Source organism: Acomys minous (genome assembly GCF_964271855.1).
Source record: "Acomys minous genome assembly, chromosome: 16".
Taxonomy (NCBI): Eukaryota; Metazoa; Chordata; class Mammalia; order Rodentia; family Muridae; genus Acomys; species Acomys minous.
This window is the reverse complement of record NC_140498.1, coordinates 40,725,702-40,747,156: the sequence shown is the minus strand read 5'-3', so window position 1 is coordinate 40,747,156 and position 21,455 is coordinate 40,725,702. Positions and strand designations below refer to the sequence as shown.

The 21,455-nt window shown below is 56.7% G+C and overlaps 1 protein-coding gene across 4 annotated transcripts; it reads left to right on the top strand.

The window, feature by feature from the left end:
• Positions 1-371: 371 nt before the first annotated feature.
• CASKIN1 (CASK interacting protein 1) lies at positions 372-21,257 on the top strand. Of its 4 annotated transcripts, XM_084761609.1 has the most exons (20): positions 373-818; positions 8,326-8,377; positions 8,485-8,582; positions 8,980-9,125; positions 9,208-9,303; positions 9,420-9,550; positions 11,629-11,737; positions 11,836-11,944; positions 12,029-12,123; positions 12,282-12,399; positions 13,274-13,375; positions 13,475-13,563; positions 13,645-13,729; positions 13,816-13,913; positions 14,724-14,834; positions 14,926-15,027; positions 16,375-16,513; positions 16,600-18,603; positions 19,087-19,501; positions 19,676-21,257. In XM_084761609.1, the coding sequence occupies exons 1-20, from the start codon at positions 725-727 to the stop codon at positions 19,773-19,775; spliced, it is 4,293 nt and encodes a 1,430-aa protein (XP_084617735.1). In that variant the 5' UTR covers positions 373-724; the 3' UTR covers positions 19,776-21,257. The 4 variants fall into 4 exon arrangements, with proteins under 4 accessions (XP_084617734.1, XP_084617735.1, XP_084617736.1 ...); XM_084761608.1 differs by having other exon boundaries at positions 372-818; positions 13,475-13,729; XM_084761610.1 differs by lacking the exons at positions 14,724-14,834; positions 14,926-15,027 and having other exon boundaries at positions 374-818.
• The last annotated feature ends 198 nt before the right edge of the window (positions 21,258-21,455 follow it).

Below are 21,455 nucleotides of genomic sequence, written 5' to 3'. Positions count from 1 at the left end.
CGCAATCCCTCAACACCTCCCACAGGAACCACGGGCCAGAAATGTCTGACAGCCTCTGGAGGGCCGGCCCCGGTGGCACTTGTGCCCGACTCCCCGCCCTCCCACTGCCTCAGAGTCCCTCCCCCTCAGGTCCCGCAGCCTCGAGAAACCTCTCCTAGGTTTAGCCTTGCGTCGCCGCCGCCGTGTCGGTGCTCGGTGGCCAGCCCCCCTGCGCACCGTCCTCTGTCCCCGGCGGTCGCCCTCCGTTCCCCGCTGTCCGCAGAGGCCTAGCCTGACCCGCGCACCCAAACGTGGGGAGGGGGCGTCGGGCGTTGCGGGGGGGGGGCGGGGGTGTGGGGAAGGGCCAATGCGGGGGCGGAGCCTCGGAGCCGGGCGCGCGGCCGGCGCGGGCTGACGGAGGTCAGCGGCCTCGGGAGCGGACCCAGGCGTCCGGGAGGCGGCTCAGACGCGGCGCGCCACCGGGTGCCCGCCGCCGTCGCCGGCTCCCGCCCCCGGGCCGCCCCCCGCCCGTGACGCGCTATCTGTCCCTCCGCGTCGGAGCCCCAGCCCCAGTTCGAGCCCGAAACCCGAGCCCGAGCCCGAGCCCGAACCCGCGGAGGGCTCCGGGCTCTGGGCGGCGCAGGCAGCGCGGGCTGGAAAGGATGCGATCGCAGACGCGGGGCCGCCGCTGCGTCTGAGCCGCCGAGAGCACCGAGCGCCGCGTCGCTGCGGGCCCGGCGGCGCCATGGGGAAGGAGCAGGAGCTGGTGCAGGCAGTGAAGGCGGAGGACGTGGGGACCGCGCAGAGGCTGCTGCAGAGGCCGCGGCCGGGGAAGGCCAGTGAGTGCGGGGGGCGCGCGGGGAGCGGGCGGGGCCCACACCACCCGGGTGCAGGGCGAGGAAGGGATGCTGTGGGTCTCCGGGGGTGGGGCGGGGCCAGGAGCGCTCAGACCCTTGCTCCGCGCCCCCCCCTCCTCGCCCCTGCTCTGGAGGAGGGGAGGCAACCAGCGCCGGACCGTCTGCCCAGCCCCCTGCGGGCACCTGCGGCACCCACTGTCCCTGAGGCCGCTAGCGATCACATCTTCCCTCGGACCCCCTCCCTTCCCAGCCTGCGGGCTGATGGTTTCTACTTGGGCATTTAAGGGCTAGGCGGATCCCCCCCTACAAGACACACTGTAGAGAGAGGGAGGGGCCCTTGCAGTGAGGGGCGACCGAGAGGCTAACAATCTCTGTCAGACCTCCTCCCCACCCTATGTTTAATAACACTCTTTGCATGGAAAGGGGGGGGGGGACCACGCTGGGGGTGTGGCTGCCCAGGCATGGCCAGTGGGGGCCATTTACTGAGGAGAGAGGGAGTGAAACAGAGGCGCCCAAGGTCGCCCAGCTCTGGGGCAGGCTGGGCTTCAGTCAGGGACAGCCTAGGGGATACGGACCGGAGGCTCCTGCAGGCTTCTACAGATCTTGGTCATCCCCGGCTTTCCTGCCAGGAAAGGGGGCCAAGGATCTGTAAAGGAGCTCCCACACCATCTCTAGCTTGTGCCCCGGGGGTCCAAGGGAAGGGCTAGGAGCTTGGAGCTCTGATTCTAGCTCTCAAACCCTGCTTAGCCTGGAGGCTCCCTAGGGGCCTCTGGAGATGGATGGATGGGCGTGTGGACTAGCCCGACTGTGCAGCTGCGCACGTATGACCGTGTCAGTGTGTCAGGGCACCTGTGCAGGCTCTGCAGGTCAACACATGGGACCTGAGTGCCTTTACGCCCTCCCCACCGTCAAAGACTGCATATACTTGGGGTGGAGGTGGAGTGTGGAGGTAGGGGTGGGGGTGGGGGGGGGGAATGTCATTTCTCCAGGAGCTGCCTGAGACATGGGACTGCCTAGAGTGGCTCCTGTCTATTTTGCTGTTGCGGGAGAAGGACACTGGTGCCTCCAGGGCCCACAGGCTGCCTGGGAAAGCTCCACTTACTAGGGCTGGCTTTAGGGCCTCAAGGCTGAGTGTAGGAGCAGCTAGGGAGAGGCAGATGGAAGAAGGTAAGGCACAGCTTTCCACCTAGTGGCCTTGTGCCCTTGGTCATACTGGCTCTACGCCTTAATGGCTCTATCTGTAGGATGGGACATCTGTGGTGGTCCCTGTCACCTCACAGCATCACGGAAACAGTAAGAGGGTACTGATGAAGAGGAGACAGCTCCAGTTTGGTAAATGCTAATGGTGCTGGCTTTTTACATTTATTTATTTATTTATTTATTTATTTATTTTCTGCTGCCAGCCTGTGGGAACCACAAATATGGGGATCCTCTTCCCTTCCATTTGACCACCCTGGGGAGGTGAGAGACGGCCATCACCTCTGCCTGCGTCTCTACCTCTGCCAGTGACTGGTGTCAGCTCAGGGACAGCAGAGGCACCTGTCTTGGCCCTTCTGTCTGTACTCTCTGAGTCAGAGGGGCGGTGCAATAAATCAGACAGAGAAATCCCTCCATGAATTAGCTCAGTTGTCATGGCAACGCTGGCCTGCTTCGGAGTAAGATGTATTTTGATTTAGCAAAGTACAGCTGGAGTTTGGGCCATGGGGTGTGTGTGGGGGGTGTCCATAAGTATCTTCGAGAGTGTGTTCCCTTACACACATCAGCCAGACCTAGTGGCGCATGCCTTTGATCCTAGCATTTGGGAGGCAGAGACAGGGGGAATCTCTTTAAGTTCAAGGCCAACCTGGTCTACACAGTGAGTTTTAGAGACTGTGTCTCAACAAAACAAAACAAAACAACAACAACAACAACAAAAAAGAGACTGTGTCCCCCCAGCCCAGCCTAGAGATTTTCCCACAGTCTTGTTTTTGAGCCCCTTTGGGTGCCCAGGTATTCCTTCCCATCCCATGGCCCTGTTAGCCCCCACCTCACCTCCCAAGGAGGCTTGCCCATGGATGCAGTCAGTCGTCCTTGAGGGAAAAAGAGACGGTTTTGGAAGGAAGATGTTGGTAGGGGCTGCCCCTTCTGTTGCTGGCAAAGGGTCCTTGTCTAGTTTTGTGGCCTGGCCTCTTCCCCAAGGCAGGCTGACGACACCCTGTAGAAATTCCCAGAGGAATTTCCTGTCTCACCTTGGCCCACAAAGAATTCCCTTCCAGCAGGTGTGTGGCACATGCCTTTAGTCCTAGTCCTGGGAGTCAGGAGGATCGCTGTGAGTTTTAGGCTACCGTGGTCTACATAATGAGTTCCAGGCTAGCCTGGGCAGCATCTGTGGTTTTGTTTATTTGTCTGTTTTTAAATCTCTTCCAGCTGGGCGGTGGTGCACGCACGCCTTTAAATCCCAGCACTTGGGAGGAGGCAGAGGCAGGTGGATCTCTGTGAGTTCGAGGCCAGCCTGGTCTACAGAGCGAGTTCCAGGACAGGCAAGGCTACACAGAGAAAATCTTGACTTGAAAAAAACCAAAACGAAACAAACAAACAAACAGCGAAACAAAACAAAAAATAAATCCCTTCTAGCCTGGCGTTTGGATCTGAACCTCGGTCTGGTCTGTGGGGAGCAGCTTGAGGTCTAGGGTCACAAGAAATGGATGGGGTTTGTGCACTGTTGGCGTGTGTGTAGTGCAAGGCTGGAGTCAGTAAGCTCTCGGCCATAAAACTGCAGGCCATGCCTGTGTACTGTGCTGATGCAGAAACCTACTAAAAACTGAGAGGGGTTCCTGAGGCCCTCGGCCTGGCCACCACTTAACCCCCTCTCAGTCCTGAGGCCTCCTCCAGCTATCTTTTGCTTCCAGGTCATTCTTAGAGCCTGTCCTGCTGTGAGATGGCCAACCCAGCCCCACACCTTCCTCGGTGTCTCCTGCAGGCGCCCTGAGACCTCGAACGGCCCTCCAAGCAATTTACACTGCTCCCCTCCCTATGGGACTATAAATTTGTGTCCTTGGAAGGGTGACCTTCCCCACATGGGGAAGTTTCCTTCTTTTATAAAATTAATTAATTTTATTTTTTTTAAAAAAAGATTGATTTATTATATATTCAGTATTTTGCCTGCATGTGCGCCTTCTGGCCACAAGAAGGCACCAGAACTCATTACAGACGGTCTGTGAGCCACCATGGTGCTCTTAACCTCTGAACCATCTCTCCAGCCCTAATTTTCTTTTGAAACAGTCTCACTATGTGCTTCTGACCGGCTAGCTGGCTACGTAGATCAAGCTAGCCTTGAACTCACAAAGATCCATCTACTTCTGCTTCCATTCTTGACTGGGGGGTGGGGGGGTTGGGGGTGGGTGTCCCTCTCCATTGGCTTCAGCTGGGCGTGGTGGCTTTAATCCCAGCACTCGGGAGGCAGAGGCAGGCGGATCACTGTGAGTTCGAGGCCAGCCTGGTCTACAAAGTGAGTTCAGGACAGCCAAGGCTACACAGAGAGACCCTGTTTCGAAAAACAAACAAAAAATGAAAAATAAAAAAAATTGGCTTCAGCCTGTCTGACCTCAGAGCAGCCTGCCAGGGGTTTCCACTCCCTAACCCTGACTCCGAGGCTGCCTGGAAGCTCCATGGTGGAGGGAGAACAGGGAGACCTTGAGAAGAACGGGGCAGTGTCCTGCGCATGGCCCTGGAGGGGATGCCGTGGGACAATAACATCAGCAGGGAACCGCGGCAGTTCACGGATGAGACGACCATGTAGGACCCTTATTTGGAATCAAAGTATTCAAGTAGCGTGCCTCTCTGAGTAACTGCACAGGTCGCCTACCCATGAAGCTGGCCCCAAAGGTGGACAGACAACATGTAGGGTGGAGATGGCACTGTTTTAGCCACCAAAGCCAAGAAAATGGATGTGATACCCTGGTGTTGGTGAGGGCTGGGGAGAAAAATACAATGAATCCAGGAAGGGAAGGGCAGCATTTTGGAGGAGAGGCCTTGGACGTGGAGGAGGGTATCATGCAAAGGCCCTGTGGCTGTGCTGTGCTGGCGGACATGTTAGAGGAGCATCAGGGAGGTTGTGTGGCTGGCACAGGGATGGAAGAGGCCAGAGCCAAAGTAAGGGCCAAGGCACGTGAAACGCCACAGCCTCAGTCTCCAGCCCAGTGAGACTGCACAGGTGGGTTTCCGCGAGGTCTGACTCCTGGTGTTGTTTCTCACGTTGGTGTTTTGTTTGTGGGTTTCTGTTTTGTGATGGGGGTCTCACTGTCTCATTGGACTAGGCTGGATTTACAGAGATCCACCTGCCTCTGCTCCTAAGTACTGGAATTAAAGGCGTGCACCACCATTCCTGGCTCTTTTTTTTTTTTGGTGGGGGGTGATTGGTTTGGGTGTTTGTTGTTTTTGTTTTTGTTTTTTTCCAGACAGGGTTTCTCTGTGTAGCCCTAGCTGTCCTGGACTCACTTTGTAGACCAGGCTGGCCTTGAACTCACAGTGATCTGCCTGCCTCTGCCTCCCAAGTGCTGGGATTAAATGCATGCACCACCACACCCGGCGGGTTTTTTTGTTTTTGTTTTTTTGATACAGGGTTTCTCTGTGTAACCATGGCTGTCTTGGACTCGCTTTGTGGACCAGGCTGGCCTCGAACTCACAACGATCCGCCTGCCTCTGCCTCCCGAGTGCTAGGATTAAAGGCGTGCGCCACCACGCCCAGCTCTTTTTTTTTTTTTAAAGCATTCATATTAGTATGTATGTTTATGTACTTATTTACGTGTGTGTGCACATGTCACGGTGCATGCATCAGAGAACGAATTGCATAGGTCAATCTTCACTTTGCACCAGGTGGGTTTCAAGGCTTCGATTCAAGTTGTCAGCCTTGCTGGCACCCACCTTTACCTGGTGAGCTATCTCAAGGCTGGGCACCCCTCCCCCAGCCCCCAAGTGGTTTTGTTTTTGTTTTGTTTATTCAATCACTCATCTTTTGAGACAGGATCTAACCTGCAGCTCAAGTTGAGCTGGAGCTTGGACCACTTCTGCCTTCACCTCTGGAGTGGCACATGCACCACATCTGGCCGTCCCCTGGGGTTTTCGGAAGTTTTGTTTTTCCTCCCTTCTTTCCTCTCTTGTTGCAGAGTGTTACGTGACCCAGGTTGGCCTCAAGCTTAGTATGTGGCCTTGAACTCCTCCTCCTCCTCCTCCCTTTATCACTGGGATTACCAAGTGTATGCCTCTACGTCTGGCTGTGACTTGCATTTTAACAGTGTTCCAACTTGTGTGTACAGAGGACAAGCCAAGGGATACGAGGAGTCGCCAGTGACACCAACGGGAAGGCACAGGCCGGATTCTGCCTGAAGTGCCAGTTGGGCCCATGGTGATAACCATAACATGGTGAAAAGCATGGGACCTGATGTGTTTTGAGTATATCTGTACCTGAGAACCCAAGCATCCATGAGAAAGACCTCCCAAGATTGACTTTTTTAAAAAATTGAGACAGGGTTTCTCTGTGTAGCCCTGGCTCCCCTAGAACTTGATCTATAGGCCAGGCTGGCCTTAAACTCACAGAGATCCATCTGTCCTGCCTTCCAAGTGCTGGGATTAAAGGTGTGCACCACCTGGATAGACTTTTTGTTTTGTTTTGTTTTGTTTTTCGAGACAAGGTTTCTCTGTGTAGCCTTGGCTGTCCTGGACTCACTTTGTAGACCAGGCTGGCCTCAAACTCAACTCACAGCAATCCACCTGCCTCTGCCTCCTGAGTGCTGGGATTATAGGCTTGCGCCACCACACCCGGCGACTCTTTTTTTTATTTATTCTTTTGTTTGTTTGTTTCGTATTTTGAGACAGGGTTTCTCTGTGTAGCATTGGCTGTCCTAGACTCACTTTGTAGACCAGGCTGGCCTCGAACTCAAAGCAATCTGCCTGCCTCTGCCTCCCAAGTGCTGGGATTAAAGGCATATGCCACCACGCCCAGCCTAGTTTGTTTTTTCAAGACAGGGTTTTTCTGTGTAGCCCTGGCTGTCCTAGACTGACTTTATAGACCAGGTTGGCCTCGAACTCAGAGAGATCTGCCTGCCTCTGCCTCCTGAGTGCCATGATTACTAGCATGCACCATCCTGCCCGGTTTATTTATTTATTTTATTTTATTTTATTTTGTTTTGAGACAGAGTCCCAGTATGTGACTCTGCCTGTATGGAGACTTACTATGTAGATCAGACTGGCCTCAAACTCATAGGGATCAGCTTGCCTCTGCCTCCCAGGTTCTGGCATTAAAGGCATGCACTACCACACTGGGCAGCCAGGGTTGAGTCTTGATGTCAAGGCTTGGTCTGGCTGACCACTGGGAAAGAGGTATGCAGTTGATGAATTGCTGCCAGTAGTGTCTGAGAACACGGGAGGAACCAGAAGGTGGCAGTAGCTTCCTACTGGGAGGTGAGGGGTGTCAGTTCAGGCTACACCACCTTAGCTCAGGGAAGAGATCAGTGGCCAAGGCCACAGGGCTAGGAAGTGTCAGAAAGAAGATTCAAATTCAGGTGCAGCTGGCTTCCTGGGCTTCAGGGGTTGTCAAGAGACCCACATGCTGTGCCTGGTTGCTGAGGCTGAGCCAATCCAAGCTGAGTCCTACAGCCAGCCCACTGTGACTCTACTCTTTTGGCTCCTCTGCCTTTGGGTCCCCCACCCCCACCCCTGTCCTGAGCCCGGACAAAGGGGCTTCTGTCCTTCTAGGCGCCCCCCCTCCCAGAGTGACTGACCCACAAATGGGTTATATAACCATGGCCCAGACAGGCAGGGGGTTGGCAAGAGTCCGGTGGACAAGGGCCCACTGGGATGGCTCTGGTGGGCTCCCTCTTCTGAGAGCACTAGGAGGGTCAGGGTGAGGGAGGCCCCAGTATAAGAGAGACCCTAGAAGAGAGAGTGTGGACCCCTAGGGCTCCAGTCAGTCTAAACATGGCCTTTGTGGGCAAAGTGGCCATTGGCATGGGTCACCTGGAGGCCCTTGCCCACAAGACAGCCCTTCCTTCTCCTCACAGAATTGTAGGGCTTACCCACATGGCAGCCAAAGCTGGCAGCCGAGGGCTTGGAGCTGTAGTCCTTTCCCCCAGAAATACCCCATTTCCGGGTGTTCCAGCCTCCTCAGCCACCCCCGGCCCCATCTGGGTCCTTCTGAGAGAAGACAGATGGGGCCGGCTCTCTCCCTCCCACCAATGGCAGGTGCCGAGCCAGCGTCTCAGGGGAGGGGTGCATGTGCACATGTGTGTGCCCATGTGGGTGCATGGTCTCATCTCGCGTTCCCAGATGAGGACAGGCCCGAGTTCCCATGTTATACAACGGGAGACCAAGGCCCAAGTTGCTGGCACCTAGAGCCAAGTCCCTGCTGGGCTGGATGGATGTGTGACTGCAGAGTTAAGCAAGTTGGAGCAGCCCGGCAGATCTTAGAAGGGTCTAGACCACTTCTCCTCACTGGGCCTCCCTCTCTCCACAGAGCTCCTGGGCTCTACCAAGAAGATCAATGTCAACTTCCAGGACCCAGATGGGTGAGTGGTCAGCTTGGGCAGCGGCAGAGTGGATGGGGTAGGTGAGCCCCGGGGGAAAGGCTGGGTGTTGTTGGCAGCTCTCCTAGACCTGTCCTTCATCTGCGCAGCTTCTCTGCCCTGCACCACGCAGCCCTGAACGGCAACACAGAATTGATCTCCCTGCTGCTGGAGGCTCAAGCTGCTGTAGACATCAAGGACAACAAAGGCAAGCCTGGCCTGGGATGGGGGTGGGGAGGGGGGTGGCCATAGAGCCTTGATGGTCCTGCCATTGAGGTCTCAGCCCATGGTATCTGCCTGGGTTAAGACAGAATCTTAGAGATAGTGTGATGTGTCCTTAGTGAGGGTTCAATTTAGGGCCAGGGGGGCTGGAGAGATGATTGGCTCAGAGGTTAAGGGCACTGGCTGCTCTTCTGAAGGTCCTGAGTTCAATTCCCAGCAAACCACATGGTGACTCACAACCATCTACAATGAGATCTGGTGCCCTCTTCTGGCCTGCAGGTGTACATGCAGGCAGAGTACTGTATGTATAAATAAATAAATCTTAAAAAAAAAAAAATTTAGGGCCAGGACTTAGTTTCCAACAAACCACACCTGTCCCCCAGGCATGAGGCCACTGCACTATGCGGCATGGCAGGGCCGGAAGGAGCCCATGAAGTTGGTGCTGAAGGCAGGCTCAGCAGTAAATGTCCCATCCGACGAGGGCCACATCCCCCTGCATTTGGCCGCCCAGCATGGTCACTACGATGTGGTGAGGCCTCACGGGGAGTCTGGGTGGGCAGTTGGGCACAGGGTTGGGTGGCCCCACGGACAACTGGACCCTTGTCCTGCAGTCGGAGATGCTACTGCAGCATCAATCCAACCCCTGCGTGGTAGACAACTCCGGAAAGACGCCTCTGGACCTGGCCTGTGAATTTGGCCGAGTAGGGGTAAGTTTCTCCCAGAGGTAGGTGGGTGGGACCCCTCCTGCCTGTCCTTCTCAGCTGGGGTGGGGCTAGGGGCAGCCCCAAGCCAGGACCACCCTACCCTGATCCCTTCCTTCAAGGTTGTCCAGCTGTTGCTAAGCAGCAACATGTGCGCGGCCTTGCTGGAGCCCCGACCAGGGGACACCACTGACCCCAACGGCACCAGCCCCCTGCACCTGGCAGCCAAGAATGGCCACATCGACATCATCAGGTACAGTCAGGAACAGGACTGGGGCCAGCCTCGAGCCTCCGGGGCACGGTGGTTGGTATCCAGGGCCACAAGGCTCAGAGCGTGGGAACAAGAAGGGAGCCCCCAGGATGGTGGCACAGGTCTGCCATGCCCTCGAGAAGTTGAGGCAGGAAGATAGAAAGTTCAAAGCTAGCCTAAGGCAACCCAGGGAACATCCTGACTAAAAAATGAAAAAACAAAGGTCTTGAGTCAGGTGTGGTGGTGCCTATCTACTCTGGGGGAGGAGCCTGAAAGATCAAGAGTTCAGAGTCATCCTCTGCTACGTAATGAATTTGGGCTCCATGAGACCGGGTCTTAAGAGTAGGGGAGGGAGTTGGGCGTGGTAGCTCACGCCTTTAATCCCAGTGCTTGGGAGGCAGAGGCTGGTGGATCGCTGTGAGTTTGAGGCCAGCCTGGTCTACAGAGTGAGTCCAGGACAGTCAAGGCTACACAGAGAAACCCTGTCTCAAAATACCAAAAATAAATAAGAGTCGGGGAGGGGCTGATGAGGTAGCTCCGTTACTTAAGTGCTTGCCATGCAATCACGGAGACTCGAGTTTGAATTTTTTAATATAATTTATTTATTTTTATTTTATGTGCATTGGTGAGGGTGTCACCAGTTACAGACAGTTGTGAGCTGCCATGTGGGTGCTGGTGATTGAACCCGGGTCCTTTGGAAGAGCAGTCAGTGCTCTTAAACACTGAGCCCCCTCCTTTTAAAAAATGTTTATTTATTATTTATACAGTATTCTACCCAAATGTGTGCCTGCATGCTAGAAGAGGGCATTAGATCACATTCTAGATGGTTGTGAGCCACCATGTGGTTGCTGGGAATTGAACTCAGGACCTTTGGAAGAACAGACAGTACTCTTAACATCTGAGCCATCTCTCCAGCCTTTTTTTTTTTTTTTTTTTTTTTTTTTTTGAGACAGGGTTTCTCCATGGAGCCCTGGCTATCCTAGACTCACTCTAGACCAGGGTGTCCTCAAACTCAGCGATCAGCCTGCCTCTGCCTCTCAAGTGCTGGGATCGAAGGTGCCCAGCTGAAGACTTGAGTTTTGCCCCTCAGTGTCCATGTAAAAGCCAGATAAAAATCTCATTTACTGGGGAGGGAGAGGCCAAAGGATCCCTGAGGCTTGCTGGTCAGCCAGTGTAGCTGAACCAGAGAGCTCAGGTGCCCGTGAGAGCTCCTGTCTCAAACGAGGAGGAGGAGGGCCTAGAGAGCTGGTTCAGCGGTTAAGAGCACTGCCTGCTCTTCCAAAGGACCCGGGTTCAATCCCCAGCACCACATGGCAGCTCACAACTGTCTGTAACTCCAAGATCTGACCGCCTCTTAGAACTCCAGCTTCAGGGAATCCCACGCCCTCTTCTGGCCTCCACATGCACACTCACTCTCTCACTCACTCGTTCACTCACATGCACATTTGCACATTCCCATTTGCAGACAAGTACAAGTACATATAAATTTAAAAAAATAAAAATTTTCAAAAAGTTGAAGAATGATTGAAGAAGACACCCCCAGCATTGACCCCTCTGGTCTCTCTGCACACATGTGCACACTTGTGAATGTGCACTCACACACTTGTACATTACAAATGGATATGAAGGGACATAAAAATGGCCGGGACATAGCCCAGCATGCACCTGCATGCACACACATACACGGGTCCTGAAGGGAGGTGCAGAGTTGTGGTCAGGCCTGAGTGCCCAGCTAACGGGCAGGATGAGGAAAGGCTCCTGTGCCTCCTCCATGCTGGCTTTGACTTGATCTTGCCACCTGCTGAAATCTTGTAGAAGCGGCTTCCCCGAGCCTCAGTTCCCTCTTCTATGAGGAGGGCCCACAACATTGCATGCCCTAGGACTGAACAAATCACAGCTGTGAGAACACAGTTAAGGACAGGCCTTCTGCAAAGCATCAGAAATGTGGACACTGTATCATCACACAAGGGTGGGGTTGGCTTGTCACCATGCCCCAGAAGACAGGGTCACAGTCTGGTTTGATGGTTCTGAGGAGAAGGACTCCTACTGAAAGGCCTTGCCTGCTCTCTCTACCTTTGCAGACTCCTTCTTCAGGCCGGCATCGACATTAACCGCCAGACCAAGTCTGGCACGGCCCTTCATGAGGCCGCACTCTGTGGGAAGACCGAAGTGGTTCGGCTGCTGTTGGACGTGAGTCTGGTGACCCAGGACACAGAGGGCGGGGAAGGTTTGGGTCAAGCTGGGGATATGGGGCTCCCTGACGAAGCCTTGGCCATTGGTGTGTGCAGAGTGGCATCAACGCCCAGGTGAGGAACACGTACAGCCAGACAGCACTGGACATCGTACACCAATTTACCACATCCCAGGCCAGCAAGGAGATCAAACAACTGCTTCGAGGTGGGCCTGGGTGGGCCTGAGGGCTGGGACAGGGCTGGGAAGGGCAGCTCCCAGGACTGGGGTGTCTACCCCCTGTATTTCCAGAGGCCTCAGCAGCTCTACAGGTCCGGGCAACCAAGGATTACTGTAACAATTATGATCTCACCAGTCTCAATGTGAAGGCTGGGGACATTATCACGGTGAGGCTAGTCCCTTGTTGTGGTGGCAGGGATGGGAGACACTCTGGCATGCCTAGGACACCGTGCTGCTGCAGCTTGGGGCAGGGGTTGGGGTGCAGGGCAGCAGGCCTCATCTGCTGACGTGTCCACCTGAGCACACACCCCGTTCGTTTGGTCAGGTACTTGAACAGCATCCAGATGGCCGGTGGAAAGGCTGTATCCATGACAACCGGACAGGCAATGACAGGGTGGGCTACTTCCCATCCTCCCTCGGGGAGGCTATTGTCAAGCGAGCAGGTGAGTCCACCCCACTCTGGAGGGCCCACTCAGCCTGGGATTGGGGACTGGAAAGAAAGAAGTATACTTTAGCATGTTGGCGGCAGAGCCAAGTGGCATCCAGTAAGCCCTACTGGTGGCCCCCTCTCAGCGAGGTTGCACATGCATTCCTTCACTTGGTCTACCAAGGCTTCCGTAGTCCAGTTCTTAGGGTGACCACTAACCACACAGGGTCCCAGGCAGACATGGGTCTCCTCCTGAGGTGGGAATCAGGGAACACTGATGTTAACCTAGGAAGAGAACCAGCCAGTGACAAAGAGGAAGTGAAGTGAAGCCCGCCTTAGTTAGGGAGATCAGAGAAGGCCCTGAAGGGTGGTAGAGGGCGGGCAGGTCACGGGCAGCACAGTCCTGGCATCACGTACCATATGTGCAAGGGCAGTGGGGCGGGGAGGGTCTCAGCACCTAGTGGACAGGAGGGCTGCATGGTGGAGCAAGTAGGAAAGCTCCGCAGGGTGGTTTAAAGAGGCTGGAGGTGCGGTAGGGGTGGGGTTGATTTGTCTTTTAGAGTGGACGTGGACGGAGACTGGCAAGTGGGGCAAGGGGACCAGGTAGAGAGTATGGTCAGCCACCCGCGGTCATTTGGTTCCTAGGATAGATTTTGCTTCAGACCACTGGATGTCTTCTTACTTGTCCCTTAGCACAGATAAATGATCTTCAGTCAGTCCCTTTGCCTATAGGGCCTTGGGGACCTTCCTTCTACCACTCTGATCTGGTCTCAGACACCGAGTGTCCCTCGTGTTACTGGAGACAGCAAAGCCTCTGTGCTGCTTCCTCTCTGTGTCTGGCTGTGCCTGGGCCGCCCAGGGTTCAGGAAGGCTGTGTGTTTGGCATACAGGTTCCCGAACAGGCAGCGAGCCAAGCCCACCCCAGGGAGGTGGCTCATTGGGGCCCTCTGCACCCCCGGAGGAGATCTGGGTGCTTAGGAAGCCTTTTGCAGGTAGGCCAGGGGCCTCCAGAACACACCGGGGCAGTACTTTTGCTGCTGGGTACCGCTGTTTGGGCCAGCACACTTCATGGTCCCTGTCTGTCCTGGCAGGTGGAGATCGCAGTGGCAGCTTGAGCAATGTGGCTGGGGGCAGGAGTACTGGGGGCCATGCCCTGCATGCAGGCTCTGAAGGAGTTAAGGTGAGTGAGGAGGGGGGTGTTGGCCAGGTTGGGGTGGCCAGACCTAGAGCAGTGCTAGCAGGCGGCCTTTCTGGGTTCCAGCTCCTGGCAACAGTGCTTTCCCAGAAATCAGTCTCTGAGTCCAGCCCAGGAGATAGCCCAGTCAAGCCTCAAGAGGGCTCTACAGGTAAGAGCGGAGTCCCCAGCTGTGTTGGCCTGGCACATAGGTGGCCACTACACAGCCCTTGCCCTGCCACTCTCTCTCATCACCAGGTGCTGCCCGGTCCCAGCCTCCAGCAGCCCATGCTGGCCAGGCATACGGGGAGCAGCCACCCAAGAAGCTGGAATCGGCCTCGGCCTCAGAGGGCAAGGTACAGGGCCTGGTCAGCTCCAGGCCTGGACTTGGGAGGGATGGGGTTGGTAGTCTGACAGGCATACCTGGTCACAGAAGCTACTGCAGGCCTTGACAGACCAGACTGTCTTTCCGTCTGTCTCTGTGTCATATGTACACACACACACACACACACACACACACACACACACACACACACACACACACAGGTGTTGTACAGGTGTGCAGGTGTTGTCTATTGTGTAGGCTGTGAGCTAGTGTGCGCACACTTGCAGAAGTATGCAGGGTGTCGTGTGGATGTGGAGCAGTCAACTATGAACTGGGCGTGCATGCGTGTGGTTGCACAGATGGAAGGGGATGGGTGTGAGACACGTAAACGTGTATGTGGGTGCAGTAGGCCGTGCGTGTATGCGCCTGTGTGGCTGTGAGGCATGATCTGATGCCTGATTCCCATACAGCAGAGGAGGCGAGGGACTTCTAACTAGGGCACAGAGCCCACCTTCCCCCAGAGTCTTCTCCTTTGGGGCCACATCATCTGCATCTCTGAGATGGTATGGGTATCTTTGGTGCAGATGTGGGGCGGGGGCGGGGTGGTGGTGGGGGGAGGCCACGGCACAAATCCAGCAGGACCTTCCTGGTGGAGCTCGCAGAAGAAGGCTGCAGAGGCAAATGCTGAACCCAGGATGACAGATCACGGAGTACTGGTGCGGTGGACCACAGCGGCGGATCCAGCCCTCTGGCCATGAACCAAGCAGACGAGGAGGCACAGTGAAGGTTGGGGCGCAGCCCAGCAGTGGACAGGCTGCAGTTGGTGCCTTGTGTCTTGCAGAGTGCAGAGGCGGTCAGTCAGTGGCTTGCCACATTCCAGCTACAGCTCTACTCCCCCAACTTCACCAGTGCTGGCTATGACCTGCCTACCATCAGCCGTATGACCCCTGAGGTGAGCTACTGTGGGCTTCTTGCCAGCTGCTTCCTTTCCAAAAGGCAGAGCTCTTCTACCTGCTAGTTAATGGGCCTCCTCTTTTGCCTAGGACCTCACAGCCATTGGTGTTACCAAGCCAGGCCACCGTAAGAAGATTACAGCAGAGATCAGCGGCCTGAACATCCCTGACTGGCTGCCTGAACACAAACCCGTAAGGCTCCTTGCGCCCTGGTGGCCGAGCCAGGACCAGCAGGCAGATGGACAGACAGGCTGTCTCCCTGGCTACAGCCCTCATCTGCTTTCCGGGGGGGCCCTAGGAAGTAGAGTTGAGGATGGAGCCAGGCCTGGTGGCACAGGCCTGTGACCAGCCCTCAGGGAGGCTGAGGCAAGAGGATCGTGAGCTCAAGGCCAGCCTGGGCTACGGAGGTGGCCTGCCAGCAAGGAGCCTGTTTGTCCATTATGGAGGCAAACTTCCCAGGCAGGCAGTCTCATGGCTAAGAGTCTAGGGGCTGTGAGGAGAACCTAAAGGCAGGAGGGTATGCCTTCTCCAGTCATGGCCAGCACCCCATAGCACTGTCTTTTACTCCTGCGTGGACTGCACATGGGCTGGTGTCGGACCTGCTTGTTGCATGCATGCACACAGGTTCCACATGCTGCACATGCTGGCCTGTGCTAATGGCTGATGACCCTCCTTTGATGGCTTCTGCACACAGTGGCCTTTGCTCTTACTTATGAGGAGATGCCCATATATGGGGACAGCTGAGGGGATGCTGCCCCTCAGGGTTGCACACTAGCTCTGTTCTCCCATTCACCCATGGGAGAAGTGTTGCTGGCTGCCTCCAAGCCTGCCCTCCCCAGGGTCCTGGATCTGCCGGTAAGCAGGGCTGCACTCGTCTGCCTCACCTTGCTACTCAGTCAGCAGCTCTGGGATCTTCCCAGGAGCACATCTGGGTCTCAGGGACCTCGCCTCCCTCTGTCACCTGCATGACTGGAGGGGCTAGTGTGGGTGCGAGAGTGGCATCAGCTGGGAGCTTGGGACGAGTGGGCAGTTCTTGGTGGACAGTGGATATCTGCACATTCCTGGTATGGCTGTGTGGCGGATGTGTAACAGGTGTGCGAGCATGCATCTTGACGTGGGTGGGGAAGCACTGTGAAGGTGACCAAGAAAGGGTGCCTGTGCTTTGTGCAGCTGGGAGTAGCGTGTCGGGTGTGCGTGTGCGTACATGTATCTTATGTGACACTGTGTGTCCGTATCTGGCGTATGGGTGCATCTTCTCAGGACATTGCCTGTGGCCACCTAATCAGGCAAAGAAACCCTTTCTTATACCCAGTGATAGATACCTCCAGTGTTTGCGTGTATTGACTTGTGTGTACACAAGTATGCGGAGGAGCTGGCCTGCAGTTCCCACCAAGGCTGTGCCTTACTGACATTTCAGGCCTGTCTGTTTGTCCTTCTGTCTGTCTGTGCCCCACAGGCCCATCTTCTAATAGTTCCAAGTAGGTGGCCATGGTGTGAGCAGCCAGCTCGGGCTGCCCTTCTCTGTCCCCCTCTCCACAGGCTAACCTGGCTGTGTGGCTTTCCATGATTGGTCTGGCCCAGTATTACAAGGTGCTGGTGGACAACGGCTACGAGAACATTGACTTCATCACTGATATCACTTGGGAGGATCTGCAGGAGATTGGCATCACCAAGCTGGGTAATGTCCCGGCCCGCCTCCTGCGTATCCGTCTGTCCCTACAGGCCTTGTCTTCCTGACCAGCCTCTCCCCCACTCCCAACTCAGGACACCAAAAGAAGCTGATGTTGGCGGTGAGGAAACTGGCAGAGCTGCAAAAGGCAGAATACTCCAAGTATGAGGGGGGACCCCTGCGTCGAAAGGCACCCCAATCACTTGAAATGATGGCTATTGAGTCACCACCCCCATCGGAGCCTGCTGCGGCAGAGTGCCAATCTCCTAAGATGACCACCTTCCAGGACAGTGAACTCAGTGGTGAGCTGCAGGCTGCCCTGTCTGGCCCAGCTGAAGCAGGTGCAGCTGCTGCTGAGAAAGCCTCCAACCACCTGCCACCCACTCCAAGGGCCACCTCGCGCCAGGAGTCCAGCCTGAGTGGACGTGCTCGGCACATGAGCAGCTCTCAGGAGCTGCTGGGTGATGGGCCCCAAGGGCCCAGCAGTCCCATGTCACGAAGTCAAGAATACCTGCTGGATGAGGGGCCTGCTCCTGGCACCCCACCCAAGGAGGTGCGGTCTGGCCGCCACGGCCACAGTGTCAAGAGGGCCAGTGTGCCCCCGGTGCCTGGCAAGCCACGGCAGGTCCTTCCGTCCGGTGCCAGCCACTTCACACCCCCACAGACACCCACCAAAGCTCAGCCAGGCTCCCCTCAGGCCCTTGGGGGACCTCATGGTCCAGCCACAGCCAAGGTGAAGCCCACCCCACAGCTGCTGCCACCGACAGACCGACCCATGTCACCCCGTTCCCTGCCTCAGTCGCCCACGCACCGTGGCTTTGCCTATGTGCTACCCCAGCCAGTTGAGGGCGAGGCAGGCTCAGCTGCTCCAGGACCTGCGCTCCCACCAGTACCAGCAACCGTGCCCACCCTCTGCCTACCCCCAGAAGCTGACGTAGAGCCTGGGAGGCCCAAAAAACGTGCCCACAGCCTGAATCGCTATGCAGCGTCTGACAGCGAGCCCGAGAGGGATGAGCTGCTGGTGCCTGCCGCTGCTGGACCCTACGCCACGGTCCAGCGGCGAGTGGGTCGGAGCCACTCAGTGAGGGCTCCTGCCGGCAACGACAAGAATGTAAACCGCAGTCAGTCCTTTGCTGTGCGGCCACGTAAGAAGGGCCCCCCCCCACCTCCACCCAAACGTTCCAGCTCAGCCATGGCCAGTGCCAACCTAGCTGATGAGCCAGCTCCAGATGCTGAGACGGAGGATGGCCGGCTGGGGGTCCGGGCACAGCGCCGGCGGGCTAGCGATCTCACTGGCAGTGTGGACACGGGCAGTGCTGGCAGTGTGAAGAGCATCGCAGCCATGTTGGAGCTGTCTTCCATTGGGGGTGGGGGGCGGGCTATTCGCAAGCCCCCCGAAGGCCACCCCACACCTCGCCCTGCCAGTCCAGAACCGGGTCGGGTCGCTACTGTGTTGGCCTCTGTGAAACACAAAGAGGCAATTGGGCCTGATGGTGAGGTGGTGAACCGGCGCCGCACACTCAGTGGCCCCGTCACTGGACTTTTGGCCACTGCTCGCCGGGGACCCGGGGAAGCAGCAGAACAGAGTCACTTTGTGGAGGATGGCACAGCCCGGCAACGGCCTCGAGGTCCAGCTAAGGGTGAGGCAAGTGTAGAAGGCCCTCCCCTTGCTCGGGTGGAGGCCAGTGCGACGCTCAAGAGGCGCATCCGGGCCAAGCAGAGCCAGCAGGAGAATGTCAAGTTCATCCTGACAGAGTCTGACACAGTCAAGCGGAGGCCTAAGGCTAAGGAGCGTGACACTGGGCCTGAGCCACCCCCGCCGCTGTCTGTGTATCAGAATGGCACGGCCACTGTTCGCCGGCGGCCAGCCTCAGAGCAGGCGGGGCCTCCAGAGCTGCCCCCCCCTCCTCCGCCTGCTGAGCCCCCACCTGCTGACCTGATGCAGCTGCCTCCACTGCCCCTGCCTGATGGCAATGCCCGGAAGGCTGCGAAACCACCTGTCTCTCCCAAGCCCATCCTGGCTCAGCCCGTGTCCAAGATCCAGGGCTCGCCCACACCTGCCTCCAAGAAGGTGCCACTGCCAGGCCCTGGCAGCCCAGGTAGGTCCAGAAAACCAGCTGAGACAGAACAAGGGGTCTCAGGACAGGCCCCTTGCCTGTTACCCTACCTCATAGTCTGGTTTTCCTGTTGGAGCTTGATGACGCCCAGGTGGTGTGGGGTAAGACTGTCGTCTACAGGCCTCCTTAGCTACCACTGTAGACAGCTCTGCCACCCCTGTTGTTCAGTGAGGGGGGTGCACAAGGCCAAGGGGAGTGGCACATAAGCAGGGAGGCCTAGCTGGAATTCCCTGATAAGGCTCCAGACAGGAGAGCAGTGCAAAAGTGCTGAGACAAGCATTGTGGCCAGATGCATCAGGCCACCTCTGAAGGAGCTTAGTGACAAGTTTTACAGTGCAATCGCAGACCCTAGCGGCCGTGGTGAGAACAGCGCAGGGTACAGCGTCTCGCTGGCTAGACGCAGGGAACACGGTAGGGGTGTGGTTATTTCTTGGGTACCAGTGTCGTTCGTCCTCCTCCCTGCAGAGGTAAAGCGTGCTCACGGCACGCCACCGCCTGTATCACCCAAGCCTCCGCCACCACCCACAGCGCCCAAGCCAGCCAAGGCTTTGGCGGGACTACAGTCCAGTAGCGCCACCCCCTCGCCTGTGCCCTCGCCAGCGCGCCAGCCGCCAGCAGCCCTTGTCAAGCCGGCTAGCTCACCGCCCTCGCAGAGCGCCAGCCCCGCCAAGCCCCCTTCCCCAGGGACACCCGCGCTGCACGTACCCGCCAAACCCCCTCGCGCTGCGGCTTCAGTGGCTTCGGGACCCCCAGCAGCTTCAGATTGCGCTTCCCCTGGGGACAGCGCTCGGCAGAAGCTGGAAGAGACTAGTGCGTGCTTAGCTGCTGCATTGCAGGCAGTGGAGGAGAAGATCCGGCAGGAAGATGGGCAAGGCCCTCGGTAAGTACTTCTGCCTGGGGCGGGAGTTCTGGTTCATCACAGGGCGTGGCTCTTGTTGGTGAACTGGGAGGAGCCATCTTGGGGGCTTTAAGAGCGGGCTGCTGTGGCACCACATAGCCCCGAGAAAGGGGGCCTTTGTGCTGCCCCACCCCACTGATGCATGCTCACTCTTAGACCCTCCTCCATCGAGGAGAAGAGCACTGGCAGCATCCTGGAAGACATCGGCAGCATGTTCGACGACCTGGCCGACCAGCTGGACGCCATGCTGGAGTGAGGCAGCCACCCACATGGGCCCACCATACTCCCAGCTCTGGCCCGCACTTTGACCTTTACCTCAGGACGGGCACCTCCAAGCGGTGGGCGGGGGTCTAGCGGGCCCAGCTCTGCACAAGCACAACTCATACTCCTGGCCCAGGCTGGTGATCAGCGCCCTGGCACGGGGGTGGGGGGGGGGGCGCTCCAAGGGCTCTGGGCAGATGCGCTGCCCGCTGGTGGCCATTCCTGTCTGCTGCTCCCTGTGCAACCCCCGCTGGGCCCTACCCTTGCAGGCTTTGCTCTGCTTGCGGAGGGCAGCTCCTCCCTTACCCTAGGCAGCCTGAATACCAAGGGAAGATGAGGGGGGTGGCCACTGTGGCCCTCTCCCCAATCTGTGGCAGAGCACAGGCCTATGCCCAGCACAGAACTGCCCATTGGGGTTACCTCTGCCAGCCGCACCGGCACAGCACAAGGGACAGGGGGCCAAGGTTGGGCTCGCCCCACTGCACCCCAGAATATAAGCTATCAAGAGTATTAATTTATTGGGAATAAGCTGAGGCAGATTTCCCCAGAAAAACAAAAAGATAACTTTAACAAATATATATTTAAAGAGAAGAAATATTATTGATTCTATAGAGACCATTTACCAACAGGAAGGACACAAGTCCTGCTTGAGACTACAGCTGTCAGAGGTTAGACCACCTGTCTGCCCTTCTCTTCTTTCACCTAGGAGTGGCTTTGCCCTTGGTCATGAGCACACACACCTGGGAGGCACAGTCTGGAGGGGCGGCTCTGCCCAGAGCGTCTCCTCCATCCCTCTAGCTTCTGAGAGTCTGAAGAACTTGAAGGATGTGCCTTGCTCTCACTTGTTCCCCTCAATGCCCCATAGGCCTCGGGGAGTGCTTCTCCCTTCTGGGTGTGGTCATGCTCTTGGGGTGCTGGTGTGAGGGTGCACCCAGTGTGAGCCCTGTGTGAACGTGGCCATGAGTGCGAGGGCATGCATGCCAGACTATGGGCAGATGTGTGTTCGAGGCTGTGTCTCCCCCCACATCCCCCAAGGCAGCCTTGTCCAGGCAGCCAGCCTCCCCATCTTGAATCCTGTGGACAGTTCTGCTCATGGTCTGAGGCCGTGTTGTGTAGTGCTTCTCATCCTCTTCCTCCCTCCAAAAAATACTGACTGGTCTCCTCTTTCGTGTTTGCTGATCCACAAGTGTTGGGAATAATACTGACATTTCTTTAAAAAAAAAAAACAACAAAAAAACAAAAACGAAACCCCAAAGAACAAAACTGTAATTGTGGTGTAGGCTGGTGGAGGGGGCCAACTAAGGCAGTGTGGACACGGGGCCCCTTCCAACTGTCACTCTTGGCGCTTCCTTATCAGCGAACGTGCTGGCCATTTGTCAGCCTCCTCTGTCTGGGTGGCCCAGGATAGGGCTCTAGGAAGTGGGGAGGGGGTCTGGACAGAGAGCTGCTGTCAGCTGTCAATAAACAGCAGAAAACAGAGCTGCCTGGCTCGACTCTTTGGGGGCATGTGTGGTGGGAAAAGCAAAGCTCAGAGACTGGAAACTGGGAGCCCAGGGCTGATAAAGTGCTTCCTGTAGGGAAGCCAAGTCACCCAGCCACCTTCTTCTCTCCCTTCCCTCCCATCTTGTGTCTGGTCACACCAATGTCCTTGGTGCCACGTGAGCCATGGTCCCAG

Excerpts from the sequence above, each read along its gene's own strand:
- CASKIN1 (XM_084761608.1), top strand. The coding sequence starts at position 725 with ATGGGGAAGGAGCAGGAGCTGGTGCAGGCAGTGAAGGCGGAGGACGTG. Across the intron at positions 11,945-12,028 it reads GATCAAACAACTGCTTCGAG|AGGCCTCAGCAGCTCTACAG; the intron begins GTGGGCCTGGGT and ends CTGTATTTCCAG. Across the intron at positions 12,400-13,273 it reads GGCTATTGTCAAGCGAGCAG|GTTCCCGAACAGGCAGCGAG; the intron begins GTGAGTCCACCC and ends TTTGGCATACAG.